We start from the raw sequence: 16,647 nt of genomic DNA on the forward strand, positions 1-16,647 counted from the left end.
GTCTGCTTACGTTTTGTACAAGAAAGGCTGAAGAGTCCAAATCCGAAGAAAGGTCCGCTGAAAGGTCCATGCCAGTGTCTTCTGTGTGGACATGCAAGATGTAGCAAAGGGCTAAAGGAGACCCCTTAGGCAATGAGAACGGAGGCTGGTAACATACCACGGAGACGGTGAGCTCTGTCCCCGGCTCGAAGTAGACGACCTCTGGGATGATGGTGAGGTCGTCCGGTGTGTTGGTGGTGTCTCCTAACAGCAAAACAGTGGCGGGGTAGTCACAGTAGGGCGGTGGAAGGAATCCCGCCGGGACGCGAACCAAGTCCTCATCTGGAAACATGATGTGAAGGCTGGTCCGGAGGACTTGGCGACGGGCGCAGTTCAGTTGCCTGGTTCTTCTGAGGAGCTGGAGCCCATCCTCCTGGCTGCGGACGTCCGAAGAAACATACCACTGGGGCAGTGGTTCTCCAGGAGAGATGGCAGCCCCGGGCGCTGGGACGGGCCATTTGGTGTCATGGCACAGCCCCTCATCGCACTCCGCCTTCTGTTTCCCGGCTGATGGAAGCGGGGATTCCTGTATGTTGGTCTCGGGGAGGGGTTGTAAGGGTGGTAAGACCTATCTGGTGGCCAGTGTGGGCAGTTCGCTTGGATGTGACCCAACTGGCCGCAGCCGAAACAGCGAGTGTTCATCAGGTCTACCATGGCCTCCCCCACCCCTTTGCTCACCGCAAATGCCACTGTTTGCTCCATCAAAGTCGCCTTGGTGCATGCCTCTACCATCTTAGTGATGGTAGGCTCCGGATCCTGGGGAAGAGCTCTCAGGATCTTCTTGGTCTCCGGGTTGGCATTGGTCAGGGCCATTTTTCGCAGAAGTTCTTCTCGGGCCCCGATGTTCTCAATTTGCCTGTCGATGGCCTCCTTTAACCTGTCCACGAACTTGATAAAAGTTTCATCAGGGCCTTGAAGAACTGATGAAAAGTTTTGGAGGGGGGTGGTACCATCGGGGATTTTCAGCAGTGCCTCCTTCCCAGCGTCCCTTATGTCACTTAACAAATTCTCAGGAAGGAGGATTTGGTCTTCAGGTCTGCTGAATTCCCCTTCCCCTGCCAAAGCTTCAAGGCCCTCCGCGCCGTCTCCTAACACCTCCTTGAGATCGTACTTTGTTAGGAGAGGCTTAATCAATTTTTTCCAATGTATCTCCCACAGAAGAAATTCTGCGGGAGACAGCAGGGCCTTCGCTATATAGCGAAGGTCATGTTGTACAAGGGAATGTCCGGAAAAGGTAAGGTCCAAAACATTTTTAAAGAAAGGAGAATTCCTTCCATAGTCTTTGGCGGCTCTCCTCAACTCCTTCACTTCCGCGTATGGTAACTGTTCCCACCTCAGCTCTTTTCCCCTCTTATACACAATTGGTGTCGTGAATGGACCTAGATCCCTTGTGAGATCCCTTGCGAGATCTAGGTCCCCATCCTTAATGGCCTCAGCCCGTATCCGGGCCCAGCCCTCCCCTGGCTTGGTTGTGGGCCCGGGGTTGTCACTGTCCTCATCCTCCTCCGAGGATGAGGCAGGACGGGCTAGGGCATGGAGCCTCTCCCTTGCTGGTTGGTCCCGGTGCCAGGAGACCCTGCAGGCCAAGATGGCCTGCTTCTGGCTGGGCCTACTTCCGGTTCCGGTAGCGTGGGAACTAGAAGCGGCAGGAGAGGGGGCGTGGCCTGACCCACCCACCAGGGCGTGGCCTTCCGGCAGGCCTGTCCCACCCACCAGGGGCCCACCCAGGGGCATGGTCAAGGAGGCAGGATGGGAGGGTCCCGACGTCACAGAGATCGACGCGTGTTGGGGGGTGGGACCCGACGCAGGGGCGGCAACCGACGGAGGGGGCGGAGATGTTAAAATGGTGGGAACCCGAGGGGGTGAGGAGGAGGAGGAGGCGCCATTTTGTGAAAAGTGGCGATCGGCCACGAGGCCGTTGCCATTTTGTGAACAATTGGTAGAACTGGGGATAGAACTGGGGTCAGGGACTCGCGGAACGAGGGGACGGGTAGGGCTCGTGCTGGGGTGGCCAGTCCCAACACAAGGAGAGGACAGGGTGGAATGGGAGGCAGCAGGGAGACGGCAGCAACCCTGTGCCTCATTCTGGCAGGATCTGTCTCCCGATCCACCCTTAGGGGAAGTGGGGTTAGGAGCGAGGGGGGCGGAATGAGGGGTAGGAGAACTGGGACCCAAACTTTCCCCTTTCGATTTAACTAAATTAAAAATGGAATCATAAATTGGAAAAAACCTCCCCACTTTAAAATTCCCCATAACCTGAACATCATAAATGTAACATCCAACTTTCCCCCAAAACGAAACAGAAAAGACATTGTCCATGGAGACGTCAGGAAAGTGCTCAAAAATAAAATTAAAAAAAGATTTTAAAACCCCTTTTTTAAAGGAAACATTCCCCAACACAAGGGCGGACTTAACTTGGATATAAAACTCCCGTCGTGCAGGGGAAAGGCGGTTTCCCGTTTTTCCCGCTGCAAGAGAGATCCCCAGCCAAAGCAAAAGAGAGAAAAGAAAAAGGAAGAGCCTGCGTCAGCTGCTCGCGTCGAGCAGCGAAACTCACCGACACCGGGACGCGGCGAAATGAAGAAGGCGTTGGTGGGGCGGTGGAGGGCTGCTGATCTCGTGGAATCCGGAGCTTCCCCCGAAGCTGCAGGGTCGGATATCCACGAGTTATCAGCAGCACCAGGAGACAGAAGTCTTCTAACAATAGAAGGAGAGCTGCTCCTGGAAGCGGTGGCGAACGGCACTTTAGATCCTGGAGCACAGGGTCATGGATCCGGACGCTCGCAGGAGACGCTCCTCGGTGAACAGGGCAGTGGTCACCGCGTTCGGGGCGCCAATTGTATTAAATTATAAATCCTCTGGGCTTCACCCAGGTGCCCAGCCAGTCCAGGGGGAAACCCTCGGCTGACCGGTCCGTGGGGAAGAGATGGCAGAAACTGGATAGCTCCACCGGAAGGACGGGAGGACTCTGGAGAGGCTGTATTCCTAGAGGCTTTATTTCAGGAGAGTCGCAGGAACAGGAGAAGGAGGGAAGGGACACAAGCTCTCTAGGAGGGAGCAAGCTCCAGGAGCCCCGAGGGAAGGCGGGACTGGGTATTGAAGGGCAGAGGAATAGGAGTGGTTAGGGTACAAAGCAACCAATGGGCAACGGGTAAAGGGGAGGAGACAGAGTGGGGTAACATACAGAGAACCAATCAGGGTACCGAGGAGGAGTGGTATTCTAATAGGGGCTAATGGGGATAACAGAATAACTGAACTTTCTGGAACTGGGGAGAGTACCAAGCATTGATGGACAGCTCTTCTGGGGCGGAGAGCAGCAGTTGATTGGCAACCTTTTCTAGACTGTTGCTGCCTCCCAAGGGAGAGCGGGAACCCCTCCCACAGACCAGGATAAAGATCTCAAAAGTTTGGAAAATCTATAGAACAGCTCTCTCCTATTTGAATATGGCAATCTCCTCTTTTTCTCTTCTTAAGAGAAGACTTCAAAATACTTATTCTTTAAAAGGAACTGTTAAGTAACAACTCTATAAAATCATTTTATTTTCCAGGTTGGGCCCCCTCTAGCAGCAGCATGAGGAATCAACACCATAAAACTACTAAAACTAACCAGATACCATAAGTACAATATTAAGAGAATGAATGTTCTCATGTAGTAGCTATGGCTGTGAAATAAAGGAATATAATTCTGCTGCAGAGAGCAAAGCAGGTTGCTCTGGCAGGTTACCTTGGAAATTCTGGTTTGGTGCAGTGCTTCTACACTGTCCCTAAAGTCAGATTTCAGATCACAGACCTGAAGTCTATGTAAACTTTGCTTTCAAACCCTGAAGCAAAAGCATCCTCTGCTTTGCACAAAGGAGGTGAGAGTACTTTCTACAGTCCAGTCAATTTAAATCAGGGAGGACAAAACTTTATATCACAGGACATGGTCAAGATACTGTGAACAACCACCAAAATAACCCTATTAAATTAAAGGAATTTACATGAGGAACTCAGAAGAATGATTCAGTTTATTACTGCACATAGAAACTCAAGTTCAGATAACATTAGTCAGAGAGTGAAATTTTCCATAGAACAATTCTTCTTAACTGTCAGGAGGAAAATGAACCAACCTGGCAAAGATGTTGACGTATCCCAGTGAAACAAAAAAACAATTGCATACTTATTTTTGCATTTTTTCACCTTAAGTTGCATAGATGGGGGATGCTATGACCAATTTAATATTAGTGTTAATGCTTTAAGTTTTCATGGAGCACCTGTCCCTCCATGGAGTTGCTCAGGGAGAGGAGCTGAGCAGAAATTCGGTGGCACATCACAGATTCCTTGGGATCCTCATGGCACTGCGGCTATTGCTGAGGAGCAGAAACCAAAGGTAATATAAAAGTGGTTCAGGTGCTGCTCACAGAGGAGGAAAGTCCATGATTCCCACCCCTCCTAGAGTCTGCAAGGCCACTTTCCTATTCTGCTGAAACATGGCACGCCAGGAGGAAAGGATGGAAAAGCCAGGCAGCAGATGATCAAAAAGTGGTTATTGCAGCACATAAAACCAGGGCACTATAACTCCTTCAAAACACAACTTGAACCTTGGTGATGGCACTAAGCCTTTTTTGGACTGTATCTATTTTTATCCTAAAGAAAGGAGCATCTAATATTGCAGGTAAGATCCAAGGACACCAGAGCAGGTTTTGATTTTTCTGCTCCCATACATTCAGTGCTGCTCCAATGGGAGGTACTGATACAAGTTTAAAAATGTTATTGGAACTAATATTCACCCCACTTTTAACTTAAATAAATCCAAAAGGTAATATTTCACTATTTGTAAAGGCCCCAGGAAGCAGAGGGTCTGTGCCACCCCTTGAAGGTGACAATGAACTACAGATGTAGCATGGAATTGAAAGGCAAAGCATCCTCTTGCATTCCCTGCTCACATTTCTAGCATGGCTTCACCCTGAAAAAGGCTTTCTTTTCTTCTGCTCGGGGTTTGAAGGCTCTTTTAACCGAGGCTGTAATGTAAAGATGTAGGCCACAAAGGAAGTTCTGAAAAGTACTTTGTTAGGTATTATTTGTGAAAGAAAAGATGAAGGGAATAAAATACAGAGTTAGCTGGGACAAAACAAAAATGTTTCCACAGAGGCTGGGTTAAAAACCACCATTTGGGGGGGGGGGGGGGGGTGGGGGGGGAAGAAAGAATGTTTCTGGACTGTTTTTTATGTGGATTTTGGTTTGGTTTAGGGATTTTGCTGGGGATTTTTATTATTGTGGGTTTTTCCTAATGGTCATGTCTGTAGCATTTCGAGATAAATGTGCAGCAGAGAGATTGTGTTTCTTGGGTGTGCATTTTTACTGACTTTGCTTATGTTCCACCTTTCAAAGAGTAGAATTCGGACTTTTTTTGTGGTCACAGGGCCAATTTATAAAAAGCTACCACAGGATATCCAGATGTTATCGAGAAATGAAGTATGGAATATATCAGCAGCCTATGCCCATGTGGATGTCTTGCATCAAGATAAAGAAAAATGCTGCTGGAAAATTATGTGCACAAAGCTCTATGAAGCAAGAATTAAAAGTAATGAGATTAAATAGAAAATAACTACATCAGGAACTTGTTAATAAATTAATTAAAGCTACCGAAGTTGAAGTGTTCCATAATTAAGATTGAAGCACATGAGAGTACTCTCTTCTACCTGGGGATTTTGCCACAGATAATATTACCTGTTTGGAAATATTTCTAAATCTGTGAGGAAAATTAGGTCAACTGAGATTGTGGCCTGATCATTAACTTGTATGATTTTGGACTTTTCTGTTTTCTCAGACCAGCTTTATGGATGATTCAATATGTTTTCTCTACTGAAGTCTCATTGTGACTTTTTTTTTTTTTAAACAAAGAGGAGGTCAAGATTTAGTGCTTATTTCTTCCCCCAGTTTGTTTGCTGAGTCTTCATCTTTGTTTAACTTTCAAGCCAAAAATTCAGAGAACAAAGCAGAGCAAGAAGCAGCACAAAGGCCACCATGGTGAAGCACCTGAGATTCATCTGACTAATTAAGGAAATAGTTGTATAGATCTTAACAGGTCTTTTTTTATGAGCCTTTTAAACTACCCTCTAACATTTTATTCAGTCCACATATAAAAAAATTAAACACTGTGCTTTTTGGAGTAGCAGAGAGTGTTCACTGTGACAGGAAAAGGCAACATCTTTCCCATAAGGTGCCCATTCTCCATGCCATTTACTTTGTAGAATAATGTGCAAAATGCAGAAAATACTTCCTTGTTAACTTCTACACATGCAACTTTTTGTAAGGCCATATGCAAGTTTGCTTTCACCAAAACCAAGTTAGTTTCCTGTTCTAAAATGAGTCACCATCACTTTAAAGGCTCAGTACTATAAAGATGGAGAATCCTTCTCTTATCAGTAGTGAACAAGATCAGAACCTCATTTTCCTGAAGTAGCAGTTAAAACTGCACATAGAGAAAAGAAAATGTAATATTTGCTTTGCAAAAGGCATTTCTGGGTATTGATCTTGCAAACAGAGGGTGAACACATTCAAGTGTTTCTGTGTCCTAACTGTAAATGGTTATACTTGAAATGTACACCTGTAAAGGTGGTATTTTGAGGTTGTGTATAAACCAGACAATATCTTGAACTGCAAGAAAGAAATTCACATATGAAGGTCCTTTCCATAATCAAGAACAGTCAATTATAGAGCCTGGGCAAGTCACAGTGTCTCCTCAGAAAAAAAAAGTTCCTCAGTATATCAGCCTTTTCATTCAGCTGTAATCTCAGTACATGGTAAATATAAGACCCTACTTCATAAATGGGCATGTCCTGAAAGTGCAGTTTGGTGCTGAATCTCAAGTGGTCTCTGCAGCTTCTCTTTCTCTGGGCACACACAACAACAAACGCAGTGCTTCCTTTAAACGTGAGAAGGCACATAAAAGGGCAAGGCCTTGTGTTTTTCATATTGAAGATCTTGGACTTTGTTCTGCCTGGTACCCAGTCTGTGCCCATGCAGGAGAATTTAACAGTCTCACTTCTAGTGTTCACCTTCCCATCAGGTCAAAAAAGGGGTTCCTCAGATGCTCCACTGCTTTACTGGTATTCCTGATCTGCAGCTAGACAGGAAAAATCTGGTTCCAAAAAGTCAGTACCATGCATTTTTATGAAGTCGGAAATAAGAAAGACAAATGTTACTCCTGTTCATGAATTTGCCTCTTATCATTTCCCCTCTCTGCTCTGTGGAGAGTGATTCTATTCACACTGGGGGTTATTTGGGTCAGTTTTACTTGGAGAGAGAAAATAATGGTAACCTCATTTGATATTTATGCCAATTTAAGTAAGAAAATGGATTCTGAATATTTTTGCATAGCTGCTGAATTTAACTGAGGGTTCAGTGAAGCATGAGCTTCCAAATGTGAATAAGAGGCTTTATCCATTTTCTCCTGTTTGTTTTTAAACTACATTTGTTATTTATGATTAGCAATTTTGTTTCATTTATATGCAGTGTACTGAAACTGAGTTCAATAAACTAACCTTCTTTGACTTATTAAGCTAAACTTGGTATTTAATTATTATGTATGCAAAGGCAAGTAGAAAAAGTAAGGAGCATTTATAAATAAAATCATTGTGGTCTATTTGCAGCAAACAGGAATATCTGTCTTTATGACTTTTCATAAAAAAATTATTACTGCTTATTTTAAGTTGGAATAAACACCAAAAAAAGTAGAACATCTGTATCAAAGTGTAAAGAACCACAACAATCAAAAGCTGTTTGATCTCCTCCATTTAGTTCAAGTGCACAATCTGTTCCATGTAACTTTTTACAACGTACTGTGAAAGAAAATTTAAAGTCATTTAAACTCAGTAATTAGTATTATAGATAAAATGACACTGCAGCAATGTTAATTACCATAATACTGATGTAGTATAGGATACAATACATAATAGTCATATCTTTAATTTTACATTGAAGTGCAACAAAGCATATTGTTGCTACACTTCTGCTTCTTAAATTAAATTAATGTTATTCAAGTGTACATTTGTATACCTGCAGAATATTTTAAAATAAATAAAAACTCTAATTCAAACTGGTGTATTTGACTTTCTAATGGCTTAAATTAAAGAACTTCTTGATCTAGAAACTTTTTCTAAGACAGTGGAAATCATGACAGAATTATATTCCATATGAAAAATATCTGCAATCATTTTCTTTTTCCTTACAGCAGCTGTAAATCAGTTTGCAAATGAAGCACAACATTCAGCCTTTTAAAAAATAAAGATGAATCTCAAGGAGCTATTTGATGTATAGTAAGAACTAGACATATATAATCAAATTGGAATTAATTCTATACTTCTCTGGCTAAAAGACCTGACAATTGTACATATCAAATATTTATAACAAAACAAAGAGACTTACATGGGAAGGCAGTGAAAGTTCTTTTCTGCAGCTCCAGGAGGCATAGAGTTCCCTATTAATGAAAAATTGCATCTCAGCTTTTTGCAGCACCTTTACTTTTGGGTAACTTTGTTATAAATATTAAAAGAAGGGGGGGAAATTAAATTTCAGATTTGTTCAAGGGTACTTTAATAACTTATGTCAGCTGAAATGTTCCCATTTTCTATGCAGAAATTTTCAAATGAAGCCATTATTCAGACCTGGCAAGAAAAGTACTCTAAAAACCTACTTAATTAGAAGTGCAACAGTCCTATTTACTATGTCAGCCCAAAGCTAAAATGTGTACATAGGGTTTTAGCAAAATATTTGAATACATAGTGTAAGGTTCAAAGCAGAAATTGAAGTATGACCTGAGGTTGGTTGTTTCATCTCACAACCATAAGATGCATCGCTGTATTTGAGTGAAGGTGTGTAAAAAGCAGAATCACCAATCATTTTGTAAGATTTGCAGATTATTTTGAAAAAATCCTTTTTTTTTTAACTCCTCTCCACTTTGTTTAGGTCAGTGGGACGATGTACAACACAGGGAGACACGTGTCCCTGCGGTTAGACAAGGAGCACCTGGTGAACATCTCTGGGGGCCCAATGACTTACAGTCACCGCCTGGAGGAAATCCGGTTACACTTTGGCAGTGAGGACAGCCAAGGATCAGAGCACCTCCTCAATGGCCAGGCCTTTTCTGGAGAGGTACGTCACCGTGGGGGGTGATACAACTAGGAATTACCCACCTCTTATTTCTGCCTGAGGGTATTTCCAAGTTAATCTGTAAAAATTGTTTTCCTGTAGCCATTCTGAAAATCAGGGAATTGGTTTTTTTTCTTTTTTAATCAAGCACTGCAAATTTTGTGACTCATATCTACAAATGACACTGCTGTGTTTATTGTATATAGAGACATCCTCTGTCTTCATATGTGCTACCTACAAATAATCAGGTCTCTTTGGATGGGGCCTTTATGTCTCTTGTAAAAGCAAGTATGAGATTAACTACAAAGTAATGCTGGAAGTGCTTCAAATTCCCACAGAAGGGCTACTTTTGCTTCTCACTGGTGTGTAACACTTCAGATTGAGTACCAGCCTACCTTTGATTCATGCAGAAACAAGGAGATACTTGATTCTGGAGATGACTCCACAGAATTCTGCTCAAGCAATAAAGTTAACTGCACACATACTCCCTGGCAGAATAGTAATGTTTTATGTTAAATACATGTCTATAACATGTATTTCCTGTCCCAAGAAAGACTATAATTTCTTGATCCTGTTACCTATTCGAGAATGGCCCATTATTCTTGCTGGATAAATATTTTAGTGGCTTAGATGGAACCCTTTTTCAAGATTTACAATAAAGTTTGCAGACTTTCTGGGACAAAAAAAAAAAAAAAAAAGGGATCTTTCCATGTTCCTTATATAGGAATATTTTCTCATAAAAGAGATGCATGAGGTTTGCAGTACCCCATCCTCCTCCAGCTTGGGCCATGGCTGTGAACTACGCAGTGTCCAACTCTACAACTCAACATAATGTTTCACATTCTGTGTTACTTTAGGGATTATTTTTAAAGCCACTCTGTTACCATTCTTTCAGAATATCAAAAAAGAACAGCTTTTTCATCATCAAGCACTTATTTTCTCGGAGATGAGTAATCAAATTAACATCTGTATTATGCATCACAGACTGGTGATGAGTCAATGTGTGGCATTTTCTTTGGCAACAGCAGTTATTTAAGAGTAAGAAATTAATTGCAGCATTGTCACATGATGATGTTATAATTGATAGTAATTACTGGCTTTGTTTTATAAGCTACATATAGCCTGTGGCAGCTTTTTTGTGACATTACTAATGTCTTACACAACTGATTTTGGTTGCCTTTGTTCAATTCTATACGTGAACCCATCATGCATTGCTCCTTTAAGCGCTGAAAGTAAAGGATGCTGTGGTAAACAAGGTCTTTGCTTTGCTGTTCAGACACATGAGAGCAATATTCAAACAAAAAAAAGTGGACTGAACATGAAAGTAAAAATCTGGTTGAAACATACTGTGGCATTTGTGATGTAGCACCACCATTTCAGATACTTTAAAAAGAGTTTTTAAGATTTTAATTCATCAATCCTAGACTATAACAGTGTAAAAGTGTAGAGCATTGTTTGCTATTAGCTAGGCTCTTCTAGTTTTGAAAGTTGGAGTTCTGAAGTACTATTAATATTTGGTGTTTTTCAACAGAGACCTCAACATTTCTTAATAAAAACAGAAAACCGAGCTTAGTAGAAACTTCTGTCAGTCAGGCACAGCTGGATCTGCAGTGTGTGCAGGATTCGTCTTCTCTGAATCCTCCTGCAGTGAATAGAAAAGAGCTCAGCACCTTCAAAGGATTAATCAGTCCCGACAGCCAGAGCTGGGTCTCTCAGGACAGGGCAAATCACTCTGTGGAGATGCATTCCCCTTGACAACAGAGCACAGACAAACAGAGGCAGAGGAGTTGAGATTCAAGGACTCCCTTTCAGACACTGAGATGAATTCTGTCCTTTGAAGGTGTGTTTTTCAAGGTTTCAAAATCTATTTTGGGTAGGTGGACAGGTGAACTCCAGCAAGGTCAAGCATTAATTACTAATTTGAGCCTATACCCGTACAGTTAAGTCTTACTTCTAGAACACACTATTCCAAAGTACAAACCCAGATGCAAATCAGTGGTGCTGAATGACTGCAGATTTCCAGGGAAGGGCAGCAGCTGATTGAGTTCTTTGAGTGTCCATCCACCCATGCAAGTGCTGCCTGTATAAATGAGGGCTCTTCCACAAGCTCTCAGCACTGGGGGATGTAACATCTACATCTCTCAGCAGTGAGAGAGGGAATGCTGTAAACAAGCCAGCTGACTTCCTGGGAGTGTCTTTGTGATGTCACAGGTGCTTTCAAGGCTTGATGCTAATTACTATTCACTCCTGCCTTAGATAATGCTGTCAGTGGAGATGGGATAAAGAAAAATAACTGCCTAGGTTCATTAGTCTAATTTAGCTGGTGCAGGTAAGAATAGCAATGAATATTTGCTGGCTTAGGCTTTAGGAACCAGGACTGCACTGTGTGACTGCTAATTGCAGACTGAGCTGCCAGGGCTGGCCCTGTTACTGCTGGTTTCAGCTGTGTTGGACAAACCCTCTCTGGACTTTCCAGAAACCTCTGTTTCACTGGGGAAACAATTCCCAAGTTACCCAAGCAGAGCAATTGTGTTGGTTTTGCTTTAATTGAGTTTTAGTGAGGAGGGAATGAGCCCAGGCATAGAATTGAGGTTCTAAGAGAAGCTATTAAGAGCTTCCTATGTGCCTGGGAAAAACCAATTGCTGGCTCTGAGAATTGGCATGCTAATAAGCCAATTAAAGAGTAAAACACGCCCCTGTGAGCTTCACATTTTAAAATGAACACAGCCCCGGATTTTTTTTTCTTCCTGAGTACAGGTAACGAGCCAAGCCGGTCCCCTCTGCACCCCTGGGTCCCTTCCCAGAGAACCCGCCAGGCCCCATCCTGACAGGGCCTGCTCCGATGTAGTGCTGGCTGAGCCGGGTCTTGCTCCCCTTCAGTGCGGCCAGGCAGCCCGCAGTTTGGCTGAAATTCTGCCACAGCTGAGTTTCACCAGAAACTGCTGGGCTCGGGGAGGGGAAGCCATGGGCCCATGGGTGCTGCCTCTGAGTTCTAGCCTGGCTGCTAAGATCCTAGCCGCCCCCCCCCAGGGCAGCCACCGTTGTTCTGGCCCGGGCCCCTGCTATCCTGGCCCAGCTCCCCCGCGAAGCCTAAAATACTCCACCTTAACTGCTCCAGCCGTTGCCCGGGTAACATACTAACCTTTTTAGTGCACAGATGAAACTTACAAACATCAGATCTTTCTCTCGAGTGAAAGAAATGAGTGAAGATACATAGAGAACAACATAAGACATGAAGGTCAGTAAAGAAGTCAAGTCCCAGATGGGAGGGATTGAGGAGATGCCTCAGTCCTGGGCTGAAATCCTCTTGTAAGGCTATGGAGAAGGTATAATTGGTATATCAGACTCCTTTTCCCTGTAACTCATTGAAAAACATAGGGTGATGAAGCATTCAAATTGTAGATATGAGCAAAGGCATTTATGCTAAAGCAAGCAGGTGTTGAAGTAGCTGTGACCCCATGAGAAGTTTGAACAGAGAGAGAGAAATAAGAGTGATGAAGACCCTTTGCCCCCATAGAAAGAAGAAAACCTCTGTTCCCAGAGATGAAGATGATCTCAGAGACAGAGAGATGTTTGCTTTTGAACAGCTCATCCTTAAAATAGTACCCCATAAGTTGGCATGGCTCATAAACACAGCTGTGGGAAGGCTGCAAAAGATGGGAGAGACTTCATGATTGCAGATTTCTGGGTGGCTGCTATTCGTGGAATTTAAAAGCCATGAGAGAACTCTTTCTTGTGAAGAAGTCTCCATAGCAGGACAAGAGAGTCTTCTCTCCCTAAGTGAACTGAAGAAAGACTATTCTAGAAGTGATAAATTGAATTGTTGAACTGACTGAATTGTTTCTGCATGTTGTCAGTGGGAAAGGGGGGGTGGGGGGAAGAGAAGAAGTGTTTTGAAGGGTTTAGTCTGATTCTTATTATTCTTTTAGTTCTGTTAATAAAGTTTTTCTTTATACCCTTTAAAGTTTAAGCCTGCTTTGCTTTTCTCCTAATCCTGTCTCATAGCAGAAAATAAGTAAGTATATTCTAGTGGGTGAATAGCGTTTGCCAGCGCTAGACCCACTGAAATGAATAGGGCTAATGCCTTTATTAATGTTCAGCTCTTTATTAAAAAGATCAGCTTGGCAGGGGGCCTGACATGGAGCTCACCCTCGCTATTGTAGCTTTCCCAGACAGACAAAAGGAAAGAGGAATGCAGAGTCTGTTGCTGAAGTCCAGAGCAGTAGCTGTCCCCTCTTCTTTCCCTGTGGCACACCGGTAGTCAAAGGGTAAGGACACGTGCAGAGTCTGTTGCTGAAGTCCAGAACAACAGCTGTCCCCTCTCCTTCCCTTGTGGCAGCACCAGAAAGTTCTGTCTTTCCATCTCTGCTTTCCACAGCCTAATCTACTCTAGTTTTTTTTAGGTGATGGCAATGGACGAAAGTCGATCAGGGGATGTGTTTCCCTCTTCCTCAGCTAGAGCATTTGTCTAGCACCCTCTACTGTGTTTAGTTCTTTATTTAGGGGTATCTTTATCCCCTAAAAATACTCCCATGATCCCAAGGGTTTTTTAATTTGCATTTTAGTCCCAGAATGTTGGTGTGGTGGGGGAGGCAGGTTATCTCCAGATAGTTTAGAGAAAACAAACAGAGCAATTAGCCCTGCCCCCATCTCTGGGGAACACCTGGGAACTTTGTTCATTACACATTAATCTATTCCAGTAGATCCAACCAGATTTATTCCTGCTGCTCCTTTCTTCCATTCCCATCCATGTCTCTCCCCTCATTTTCACTGAGGTCTCCAAGTCATACTAGAATCAAGACACTGCAGAGAGACGGGACGCTGGGGAGAGGGCAGGGGACAGGACAGCACCTCTCCCTCCTAGCACTGCAAGACTTAGATTTGCTCAGGCCTAAATTAAATCCAAGTCCAGACAAAGCAGAAGCCTTTAAACAGCCCCAATTCACCTTGAACCACCTGCAATGTTCTTTACACATCTGGAAATCCTACCTGATGTCCACACTAAGGAAGTAATTTATTTTAGGGACCTTTATTGCCTAGTTCTGCAAGTAGGCAGGCACTCAGAGCAAGTTGGAGAGCACTGGAGTAGTAACATGGGATGAAAAACAGCCTAGAAATAGCAGATTGCTTCAGAATGTGCTGTGGACAGAATGATACCGAGAGGCTTGTAATTTCCAGGCTTTAGCTTATAACTAAATGTTAAAGGCTGTCAAAAGAGATCTCTACAATAATCTGGTTACTTTTTAGCCCCCAATTATGACTTTAGTAGACAGAATAATTGAACTAATAATTGTTTAAACAGTTCAAGTTTAAGAGCTTTAAACTGTGTAGCCGATTATCAATAGATTTGGCACTGGTAACATGGAAAGGCAGGCAGGCTTTGGAATGCTTAAATAAATAAATGGAGTATTTATTTGTCCCTATGATATAGACTTGAGTGATTATAATTCCCTGTTCTTTGCAGGAGCATCCTACTGTATTATAATGATTAAAAGAAAATCTTGCCTTAGGCAAAGTCTCCAACTAAGACACCAGTCATTTGTGTCTGCTGCCTAATGCCTCTATGCAAAACAGGTTTTAATGCTTCAGAGTTTCTATCATTTAATTTCCATTTAATCAGCAGAATTGGCCTGAGTGCCGTAGCTCAGGCACTGTCTGCCTTGTTAAAATAAAAAGGTAACAAGTTCCAAAAGGTTCATGGTAAAAATGGGACCCTTAAACTTCACCATGTGGCAAAGTCATAAAAAACTTTTATGGTCAATTTTTTTTTCCTAAACATAAAAATGAAAAATGTGCTGCAGGAGACCTCAAATCACTTTGCTGGTATGCATCGTGACAGCCTTATCACTGCCAAGGCAGAAAGTCAAGGAGCTTAATTATTTGGGGTTATGCACTTTTCAGAAACATAGTGGCTGAACACTTTCAAACAAGAGACCACAGTCCACAACACATGAAAAAAAAAAAATTTCTTCTTTGCCCACCCTTCCAAAAACCCATGGATCAATTATAAACACACAATTATTTAATTTGCAACAGAAGAATTAAAATGAAAGTGAGAACAGGATCTGAATAAATGGACAAGTATTGCTGTACACACAGTTTGGAGCTGAGATTTACTGCTGCTAAAAGTTGCTGAGAAAACCAACACAAAAATACAAGAAAATGAAGATAAAAGGGAGAAACTGGAAGTTCTGAAACACCACTCTCCTCTTGCTACTGCCATTTCTTTCACTGCAGGCCTGTTCTGTGTGAGCAGGGGACTTTTAGTGATAGTAAAGGATTACTTATAGGGAAATCAGTGTTGTAAATCCAACTTGGGATATTTTTAGAATCAGCACTGTAAGATAGACAGCCTATGAGCACCAGCCAGCCAGCTGGGATAGTTTAATCCAGCCTGCACCAGAATTAGAGTACTTTGAATTGTTAAATCACAAACAGTGGCTCTGTTACTGAGACCTGTACACCCCAGACTTGCCTGTGAAGTTCCAACCAACCTCCCCAAAACACCTCATGGTGGCGTCATTTATAGAGGAAAAGCTTGAAATCTGATTGTATTAGGGCATCATCCTTCCTCTTCCTTGGGGAGGAGGATAAAATCAGTAATGCCATTGAGGAGGGAGGACAGGAAACACTGTTTCTTCCTAAACCCACTCCTCCAGATGCTCACAGAGCCAGCTGGAACAGCCCCTACTACACCCCAGCATTGCTGCCAACAGCTCAAAGAAGGAAGTTCAAAATTCAGATTTTTCAGTTGTCACAGGCCACTGGTATTACATTTTGGAGCCTCTCTTGGAAGTGGAGCAGGTAAATTTTAAGTATTTCAGCCAGAAGATAAGTTTACAATATTCCAATGCTTATTAATGTTGAAAAATCAGCCTCTGGAAAAAGTATCAGCTGAGGGAACATGTGTAAAGGAAGGGAGACTTAGTAAAATCTCTATAACCTTCAGATTAATGTTGAGCTTCAAAGGAGAAAGTCAGTAGATAAAGACTTAAATTGCTATAGGAACAGAATAAAAATCAGGGAGAGGTGGTAGTACTGTCATTACTAAAGTATAAGGAGACTGATCACATAAGTAATTCGAAATCACTGGGACATGAATATGTGCTTCAGTTGTAAGAATGCACCTCTATCCTCACAAAATATTACAGATGGCTTCACCCAAAATTTTATACAATATCAATAAAAAGCAGGGATGAAGTCCAAAAAGACTTATTTACAGAATATTCTGCATTGAAGGAACCCACAAGGATCATCAAGTGCAACCCTTAAGTGAATGGCCTGTACAGGATTATTGTGTTTTTCTAAACCAAATTCAATTTTATGTTTTAAGTTAAATGGTCTTTTACTGCTTGTTAATATAACAAAATGCAGCTGGGGTTTCTTACCAAGAAAGCCTCTCCTTCTGAACTACTCTGTTGGAGCCCACAAGAAAGATTACTTTCCAGAAACAGGGAACTGAAATTTTTGTGGTAT

General features: G+C 42.7%; 1 protein-coding gene and 1 long non-coding RNA gene across 16 annotated transcripts in view; one reads left to right on the top strand and one right to left on the bottom strand.

Annotated features, from left to right (window-relative positions):
• CA10 (carbonic anhydrase 10) overlaps positions 1-16,647 on the top strand; it is a 256,270-nt gene that overhangs the window by 205,098 nt on the left and 34,525 nt on the right. For 11 of the 12 annotated variants that reach the window (XM_053960061.1, XM_053960065.1, XM_053960066.1 and 8 more), the window contains one exon: positions 8,989-9,174. In XM_053960061.1, coding sequence (XP_053816036.1) covers positions 8,989-9,174 — 186 coding nt within the window. Of the gene's footprint in view, positions 1-8,988; positions 9,175-12,688; positions 13,009-16,647 lie in introns of those variants that run through there. The other variant, XM_053960072.1, reaches the window with a different exon arrangement.
• On the bottom strand, positions 3,009-11,495 carry LOC128797486 (uncharacterized). Of its 4 annotated transcripts, XR_008434156.1 has the most exons (6): positions 11,153-11,495; positions 10,707-10,813; positions 9,567-9,659; positions 8,449-8,500; positions 7,080-7,162; positions 3,009-4,388 (listed from the first exon to the last, which is right to left on the bottom strand). It is a non-coding gene; the product is annotated as an uncharacterized LOC128797486 (long non-coding RNA). The 4 variants fall into 4 exon arrangements; XR_008434154.1 differs by having other exon boundaries at positions 3,009-7,147; XR_008434153.1 differs by having other exon boundaries at positions 3,009-7,162.

The sequence above is a fragment of the Vidua chalybeata genome, chromosome 19 (genome assembly GCF_026979565.1).
Source record: "Vidua chalybeata isolate OUT-0048 chromosome 19, bVidCha1 merged haplotype, whole genome shotgun sequence".
NCBI classification, from domain to species: Eukaryota; Metazoa; Chordata; class Aves; order Passeriformes; family Viduidae; genus Vidua; species Vidua chalybeata.